Source organism: Octopus sinensis, unplaced genomic scaffold (genome assembly GCF_006345805.1).
Source record: "Octopus sinensis unplaced genomic scaffold, ASM634580v1 Contig14205, whole genome shotgun sequence".
NCBI lineage: Eukaryota > Metazoa > Mollusca > Cephalopoda > Octopoda > Octopodidae > Octopus > Octopus sinensis.
In genome coordinates this window covers 5001-15000 of record NW_021833148.1, presented here as the reverse complement: position 1 = coordinate 15000, position 10000 = coordinate 5001, and the positions used below count along the sequence as shown (strand labels likewise).

General features: G+C 37.8%; 1 protein-coding gene across 1 annotated transcript in view; it reads right to left on the bottom strand.

Annotated features, from left to right (window-relative positions):
- Nucleotides 1-10000, bottom strand: part of LOC115230051 (inositol 1,4,5-trisphosphate receptor type 3-like) — a 26367-nt gene that overhangs the window by 12986 nt on the left and 3381 nt on the right. Inside the window, exons 4-8 of the mRNA XM_036499488.1 lie at nt 9837-9973; nt 8596-8663; nt 6855-6910; nt 4372-4536; nt 2566-2804 (exon numbers count right to left, since the gene is read on the bottom strand). Of these exons, the coding sequence (XP_036355381.1) occupies nt 2566-2804; nt 4372-4536; nt 6855-6910; nt 8596-8663; nt 9837-9973 (665 nt within the window). The remainder of the gene's footprint in view (nt 1-2565; nt 2805-4371; nt 4537-6854; nt 6911-8595; nt 8664-9836; nt 9974-10000) is intronic.

Here is a 10000-nt window from a genome sequence, read left to right as displayed (position 1 = left end):
ATGATAATAATAATAATAATAATAATAATAATAATAATAATAATAATAATAATAACAATAATAGTTATCCTTTCTACTATAGGCACAAGACCTGAAATTGTAGGGGACCCCAGTGTTCAACTGGTACTTATTTTATCAACCCTTGGAAGGATGAAAGGCAAAGTCGACCCCGACGGAATTTGAACTCAGAATCTAAAGGCGAACGAAATGCAGCTAAGCATTTTGTCCGGCATACTGAAGGTCTTTCCAGCTATCCCTCGCCCCACAAATTGCTGGCCTTGTGCCTATAGTAGAAAGCATTATTTATAGCCTTATGGTACTTCGAGAATCATTTCCACACAGAATTACTCCACTTTTTTTTGAAAGTTTATAAATTCTTATATTATTATAGAATTGTCTTATTTTAATTAATACAGTTAATTAACGCATAGTTATGAAACATTATTACACTTTGGGTTAATATTTCTTTTAATTTAAAAAAAAAAAAATTCCAACAAATTAAATCATACGTGTGTCTGGAACCAAATTGCAAAAAAAAAAAAACAAAAACAAATTGTAAAAAAGAAAGTCACTAATTTGTGAATAGTTGAGAACACATATTTGTGGACAAATGCGGAAAATATTGGGTTGTCCGGAAAGTTCGTGCCGATTTATAGTAACTTATCTTTCGATTTATTTTAGAACATGGTTGAGTCCATGAAATAGGATTTGACTACACCTCCATTTAGAGCACTGTTTAAGCTATCTTTTCGTGGAAGAAGGTTATGTTCCTATAACCTGTGTTAATTCTGTAACCCTTTAAAATAAATGATAAGAAAGTTCACTTTCGGCACTTGATGTTTTGGGAACCAGACAAAACTTGCTGCAGCTCGGTTGGGATGTGTTACCCCACCCTCCATATTCACCAGATATTGCTCCTTCGGATTTCCACTTATTCAGGTCTCTGCAGAATAGTCTTAATGGTAAAAATTTCAATTCCTCGGATGATGTAAAAAGATACGTTGATGAATACTTTGCCATGAAACCCCCTCAATTCTGGGAAGAGGGTATTTTCAAGTTAAAGGAAAGATGGAGACGCACTGTGCAACGAGATGGTTCATATTTGGTTGATTAAAAATGTAATGGCAAATATTTATTGACCTTTTTCTTTCCTTTAAAAATCGGCGCAAACTTTCCAGACAACCCAATAAATTAGGGTAGAGTTGGGGGCACTAAAACGTGGGTGCTGTTTTGCATAGGTATATACACAGTATTTGAATGCGAGCGACAATTAGTTTCAAGCTGTGGAAACACGTTAATTCGGCAGGTTTATATATCATTACTTGTGTCTCCCAGCAATCCTTCAGGATCGAATGCGCAACATGGCAACAATGTCATAGATTGATGTAGGAATTTAAAGGATAAGCGTAGAGTCAGATTTATGCAGTTTGATATTGTAGATTTCTATCCCTTAAAGACAAACAGCAATGTTGTGTATTCGAGCACGAAGGACCGCTTGAGATACAAAGCATGAAATATAAAGGTTCCAGTTTATTGTGCTTTTACAGCATGAAACTAACGGTAGCTCATTTCTAAATACTATATCTTTCATCTTCGATCTCATTCTTTATTAACATTAGGTGTCTCGGGTACGAAACGTCGTAACAAAGAAACTAGTGCTGGCCATAATTTCCATAGAATATTTGTAGAGATATCCCTAACAAATCTCTCTCTATATAAAGCTGAAGTTGTCTGTGTATGGCAGGTTTTGTTGCCTTCAACTAACACCATCTCCTCCGAAACCCTGCTGCACAAGTTGACCAAAATTGAGAGTATGATAGAAGAAGGCTTGCTCTTCCTTCCGTAGAAGAAAAAATTCAAATCGGACCATGTTAACACCAAAAATTATTTACATCAAAAAGGTGCTTTTTTTTCTATGAAAATCCCTATTTTTTTACGATTTTTTGACTGCTGTGTCGCCATTTTTCGGTGTATTTCAATCAGAAAAATGTTCACTTAAAGAGAATAACAAGCTACATAATGCAAAGTTTTTACTTTTCAAAAATTCCAATTCTAAAGGGTCGAAAAGAAAACAAGCCCGAGCAACGCCGGGTGATACTGCTAGTAAATGATATTTATCCCTCATTGGATGGAATACTTTTTTGCTGATCCTACCTATAAGATAACTTCAAACTTGCTCTTCCTTCCGTAGAAGAAAAAATTCAAATCGGACCATGTTAACACCAAAAATTATTATATCAAAATGGTGCTTTTTTTCTATGAAAATCCCAATTTTTTTAACGATTTTTTGAATGCTGTGTCGCCAATTTTCGGTGTATTTCAACCAGAAAAATGTTCACATAAAGAGAATAACAAGCTACATAATGCAACATTTTTACTTTTTTTACGTAAAAAAATTTTTTTTTTACTTTTCAAAAATTCCAATTCTAAAGGGTCGAAAAGAAAACAAACCCGAGCAACGCCGGGTGATACTTCTAGCAAATGATATTTATCTCTCATTGGATGGAATACTTTTTTGCTGATCCTACCTATAAGGTAACTTCAAACTGTATATATTTTACATACCTATTATCGCGGGTAAGATCCAAGACAAAGGCGACTTTTTTATAATTTTGCATTATGTATTTCATTACGTACGCCTGGTTGCGTTTTAGGGTGAGCCCTGTGCCGAAAACTTTCACAATCATTGTAAGCAGATCGAGAAATTGTGGGGCTTTCTCCTGCAGGTCAGCAGCTCGATTAACGATTTTCTGGATTTGGCGGGGATGTATTTTCAAGCATGTTGCTTGGTTGCCAGCAAATACCTTGTTAAAGAAAAAAAAAAAAAAAAAAGAAAAAGAACAACAGATAAGGAATAATAATCATTATAATGATGATGATGATGATGGTAATAATAATAATAATAATAATAATAATGATGATGATGATGATGATGATGATGATGATGATGATAATAATAATAATAATAATAATAATAATAATAATAATGATAATAAAAATAATAGTAATAGTAATAATAATGATGATGATGATGATGATAATAATAATAATAATAATAATAACAATAACAACAACAACAATAATAATAATAATAATAATAATATAATAATAATAATAATAATGATGATGATAATGATAATGATGAAAATAATAATAATAATAATAATAATAATAATAATAATAATAATAATAGTAATAATAATAATAATAATAATAATAATAATAGTAATAATAATAATAATAATAATAATAATATAATAATAATAATAATAATAATAATAATAATAATAATAATAATAATAATAATAATAATAAAAATAAAAAAGAGGTACTGAAACCTATTTGAAGATGATTCCAGGCTTACCATCCCTACAGGAAGTGCAAAAAATCGTATTAACTGGAACGGCTCATGTACTGAGAAGAGCATTATCGCTGTGAAAATAACATCCATCCATGAATTTATTTAGTTATTAATTTTTAAATACATATTTTATCTGTGAATTTGTGCGTGTAATCTGGGAATGCATACAATGCCCTTCTCTGCCCTAGGTGTATGGAAAACACTCGGCGAGAAACGGAAGAAAATTTGAAGAAAGAAGGAAAAAAAAATAATGATGATAATGATAATGATGAAAATAATAATAATAATAATAATAATAATAATAATAATAATAATAATAATAATAATAATGATGATGATGATGATGATGATGATGATGATGATGATACTACTACTACTACTACTACTACTACTACTACTACTACTACTACTACTACTACTACTACTAATAATAATGCAGTACCCGACAGTGGCTCTCATGGCTTCTGATCTTAACTGATCATAGCTTTGATTTGCTCGAAGACTGCCGACAGAATTGGTGATGGTAGTAGAGGTGGCACGGTGATGGCGGTGACGATGGGTGATGGTGGGGTGGAGGTGGAGGTGGCGTGATGGTGGGTGATGGTGATGGTAGTGGTGGTGATGGTGGAGGTGGCGTGACGGTGGGTGATGGTGGGAGAGGAGGTGGCGTCTACGGTGACGGTGGGTGGTAGTGATGGTAGTGGTGGTGGTGGTGGAGGTGGCGGTGACGATGGGTGATAGTGGGAGTGGAGGTGGCGTCGACGGCGACGGTGGTAGTGATGGTGATGGTAGTGGTGGTGGTGGTGGTGGTGGAGGTGGCGTGACGGTGGGTGATGGTGGGAGTGGAGGTGGCGTCTACGGTGACGGTGGGTGGTAGTGATGGTAGGGGTGGTGGTGGTGGTGGTGGAGGAGGTGGCGTGATGGTGGGTGATGATGATGGTGGCGGTGGAGGTTTGACACCGGTAACCATGAAAACAACATGAAAGGGCGTAGGAAAAGGACGTACTGACCTCCTTTAATGCTACGGCAAGGTCCGATTCGGCCACTCGGACATCAAGTAATACATCAAGTCTGTCGAAAATATGTGTCTGCACCGTGTTGTTCTCCTTCGCTAATAACCGTAACAGATACAAGGTTTTTCGAAACACTTCTTTCATCCCGCCATATTGATCTATCTGCAAACGAAAAATAAAAATTAAAAAAATCCCAACATAGGCGCAGGAGTGGCTGTGTGGTAAGTAGCTTGCTAACCAACCACATGGTTCCGGGTTCAGTCCTACTGCGTGGCATCTTGGGCAAGTGTCTTCTGCTATAGCTCGGGCCGACCAATGCCTTGTGAGTGGATTTGGTAGACGGAAACTGAAAGAAGCCTGTCGTATATATGTGTATGTATATATATATATATATATATATATATATATATATATATATATAATATATATATATATATATATATATACATATATATATATATATATATATATATTATAGAAGGAGCTTCTACAGGACTAGTACTGTTTCATTCAAGAGAAATCTTCAGGAAGCTCGACAGGCTTCCTGAAGATTTCTCTTGAATGAAACAGTACTAGTCCTGTAGAAGCTCCTTCTATATAATAAATTAATTTTACTCTGCTATGTATTGAGTACCTTACTTACTGTGGTTAACCCCGGATCAACCCGGGACCTACATATATATATATATATATATATATATATATATAGGCGCAGGAGTGGCTGTGTGGTAAGTAGCTTGCTAACCAACCACATGGTTCAGTCCTACTGCGTGGCATTTGGGCAAGTGTCTTCTGCTATAGCCCCGGCCGACAATGCCTTGTGAGTGGATTTGGTAGACGGAAACTGAAAGAAGCCTGTCGTATATATGTGTATATTATATATATATATATATATTATATATATATATATATATATATAATATATAATATAGGCGCAGGAGTGGCTGTGTGGTAAGTAGCTTGCTAACCAACCACATGGTTCCGGGTTCAGTCCTACTGCGTGGCATCTTGGGCAAGTGTCTTCTGCTATAGCCCCGGGCCGACCAATGCCTTGTGAGCGGATTTGGTAGACGGAAACTGAAAGAAGCCCGTCGTATATATGTATATATATATATATATATATATGTATGTGTGTGTGTGTTTGTGTGTCTGTGTTTGTCCCCCTAGCATTGCTTGGCAACCGATGCTGGTGTGTTTACGTCCCCGTCACTTAGCGGTTCGGCAATAGAGACCGATAGAATAAGTACTGGGCTTACAAAGAATAAGTCCCGGGGTCGATTTGCTCGACTAAAAAAAAAGGCGGTGCTCCAGCATGGCCGCAGTCAAATGACTGAAACAAGTAAAAGAGAAAAGAGAAAAAAGAGATACATAAAAAACATGCGAAAGCAGAAGAAAATATGAGATTTGGTTTGTCTTATTATTATTGTAACATTACAAATTACATAATCTTTACACGTGTTTCGCTAGCGAAAGCTAGTATGTTGTGCGGCATTGTTACGTAATCGTTTGTATAATCATTTTGAAACGCCAGATCGAGTCAGCGGTAAATGAGTTACTCCGCGACGGACAGGCGACCCGTTCGCAAATTTTTTTTTCTCACGTGAGTTCCGGACCCTGTAATGAACTCATATGGGTACAACCAATCAGAGCTCACCTTGACATTGTTGTCAAGTTAACAAACACACTCTAGTAAGTAAACTCAAGACGAAGAATGGGGTTGTAAGTCAACCGATCAAGTTATACCTGATTTTAGGAGACAAATAATTAGATAGATTTGCATCAATACCTATTTCTTTACTACCCACAAGGGGCCAAACACAGAGGAGACAAACAAGGACGGACAAACGGATTAAGTCGATTATATCCACCCCACTGCGTAACTGGTACTTATTTAATCGATCCCGAAAGGATGAAAGGCAAAGTCGACCTCGGCGGAATTTGAACTCAGAACGTAACGGCAGACGAAATACCGCTAAGCATTTCGCCCGGCGTTCTAACGAATCTGCCAGCTGGCCGCCTTTTTGCATCAATACCTAGAATGGGATTTTGTTGGGGCCCCATATGGTAAAGATGGGAGAAAATGCGGGTAGAGGGTGATGTGCTAGCAACTCTCTCCCCTTACAGTCTTACAAAGTAAACAACAACACAAATAACTACGCAGAGGCAGCCATGGTTGAAACAAGAACAAGAACAACAAGCATTCTTAAAAGAGAAACGGAGCAGGGCCATTCCGTACCCAAGTGACCTTATCTTATCACCCATCACTTGTTATGCGCTCATAAATTAGTTTGAAAGTTGAGCTCTGATTGGCTGTATGCAAATGAGTTCATAACTGGGGTTCGGAACTCTCGTGGGGAAAAAAAATTCGCGTCACGTTCAGGGTTAATGACTTATACACCATGGGAACCGTATATCCGGTTCTATGAGTCCTAAGACTCAGGATAGGAATGTCCAGGAATTGAGAACAAAAAAATACTTACCAGTAGTTTCGTATCGATGTCTTGACACAAGACATCAAACAAAATTTCCAGAATTCCTGCAACGAAACAAAAGAGAAATTCTTAGACAAGAAAGATATATATAATTAAAGGATTACGGGGACGTAAACAAACAAACACCAGTTGTGAAGCAGAGGGGTGGGTTGGAGGATGGCCGTGAAACACACACAACACTCACAAAATATTGGGTTGTCCGGAAAGTTCGTGCCGATTTATGGTTGCTTACCTTTCGACTTATTTTAGATCATGGTTGAGTCTATAAAATAGGAATTGACTACACCTCAATTTAGAGCACAGTTTAAGCTATCTTTTCGTGGAAGAAGGTTTATGTTCCTATAACCTATGTTAATTCTGTAACCCTTTAAAATGGAAGATAAGAAAGTTCATTTTCGGCACTTGATGCTTTGGGAACCAGACAAAAATTGCTGCAGCTCGGCTGGGATGTGTTACCCCACCCTCCATATTCACCAGATATGTTCCTTCGGATTTCCACTTATTCAGGTCTCTGCAGAATAGTCTTAATGGTAAAAATTTCCCTCCCAGGCACCTCAATTCCGGGAAGAGGATATTTTCAAGTTAAAGGAAAGATGGAGATACATTGTGCAACAAAATGGTTCATATTTGGTTGATTAAAAATGTAATGGCAAGTATTTATTGACCTTTTTCTTTCCTGTAAAAATCGGCACAAACTTTCCGGACAACCCAATACATGCACAGATACATTCACACGACACACATACACACACACACGGCAGAATTCCTTCAGTTTCCGCCAGCCAAATCCACTCTCAAGGTTTTGTACAGCCTGGGGCTACAGTTGACGACACTCGCCCAAAGTGCCACACAGTAGGACTGAACTCGGAACCATGTGGTTGGGAAGCAAACTTCTTAGTACACATCCACTCTTACGCCTCGAAATGAATGAGTTTCCATGCCGGGGATCGAACATGAACCGCCAGGTTGAAAACCAGGATCGACATACCAATTACTGGTTCCTTGGATTTCTGGCTTTGATAGGACAAAGCAGTTTATGGAAATCTGCGAACCGCAGAAGGGATCTACACTGGAAGACATTCGGAATGCTCACAGCTGCCATATTCCTACCACTCCATGTCACGCTGGTGAGACCCATATTGGAGTATGGGATTGAAGCCTCTTCTCTTTATCTCCTCAAAGACATACATTATCTCAAAAGAGTCCAGAAGCTGGCTACCCGCATGGTTCTTGGTCTCAAGCATTTGTCTTATGAAGAAAGGCTGAAGACGCTCGACCTTTATTCTCTGGAAAAACGACGACGCCGTGGTGATCTCATTCTTGCTCACAACATCATAAGCGGAAAGTGTAACCTCTCGAAAGAGCTGTTCTTCACTCCTGCTCCAGAGCGTCGGCTGCGGGGTCACTCCGAAAAGCTCTATCTGCGACGATTTCATCTCAATCGAAGGAGAGGGGCTTTCTCCGTCCGGGTTGCGGATCCGTGGAATAAGCTGCCGGACGAGATAGTGAAGATGCCGACGACCGCTCGGTTCAAAGTCTCTCTTGAACAGAAATGGCCTGAACTCTTTGCATGAACACCCTCCCTGTACATAATTCCATGTCCCCCTACATGGCCTTGCTTTTTGCTTTTTGAGCCAACAAATTAACTTAACTTAACTCGAGACTCGGGATTGACTAATACATCGTGAGGCAGAAGAGGAATGGGTTTGTTTCAGTTATTTGTACTTACCGTTGCTGATTAAAATATTCTGATTCATAGGGTGTGGTTCATCTGGGGTCATTGGCAGGTGACAGAACCTGGAGAAACAACGGTGAGAGGTTCAATACTCGATAGGGTATGACACACATATATTTACACTTTGGATAGAATAACACACAAGCACACACAAACACGGGCGCGTGCAGTTGCCGAGACACACACACACACACACACACACACACACACCACACACACACACATATATATATATCATCGCCGTGATCGATCACTAATTACAAAAGCTTATTTTATTCTCACTCTGTTTATTTTCTCGTGTCTCTTCCTGTTGAAGAGCGTAAGCTCGAAACATAAAAGACTTTCTCACCTTCCCGAGCGTTAAACTAACACACCTGTTTGTTGCTTATACACCTGTCTTCGTCTTTTGTTTTCTTTGTAAATTCCAACTATATGAATGTATATACATACACGCATACATAAATACATACATTCATACATACTTACATACACACATACATACATACACGCATACATACATACATACATACATACATACATACATACATACATAATACATACATTCATACATACAGCAACGTATAATACATACATACATACATACATACATTCATACATATATACATACATACATACATACATACATACATACATTCCTACATATATACATACATACATAAACACACATACATACATACATACATACATACACACATACATACATTCATACATACAGCAACGTATAATACATACATACATACATACGTACATACATACATACATACATACATACACACATACATACATACACGCATACATACATACATACATACATACATACATACATACATACATACACACATACATACATACATACATTCCTACATACATACATACATACATACACACACATACATACATACATACATACATACACACACACATACATACATACATACATATATACATACGTACATACATACATACATACATACATACATACATACATACACACATACATACATACATACATACACACATTCATACATACATAAATGGCGGTGCCCCAGCATGGCCACAGCTCATGAGCTGAAACTAAAAAATCAAAATCAAAATCAAATACACACACACACACATACATACATACGTACACACATACATTCATACATACATACATACATGCATACATACACACATATATACACATATATATTCGGCCGCAGTGCTGGACTTACTCTGCCAAATCATCCAGGATGCTGCCCATCAGTTTCACTTGCTGACCGTCCAGTTTGGCTCTGGCCAATCGCCGTAAGATGGGCATATTTTTTAGGACTTCTCGGTGAACTCGCGCCGAGTCTTGAGTTAGAAGGACCTGGAAGAAAGGAGAGAAAGAAAGACA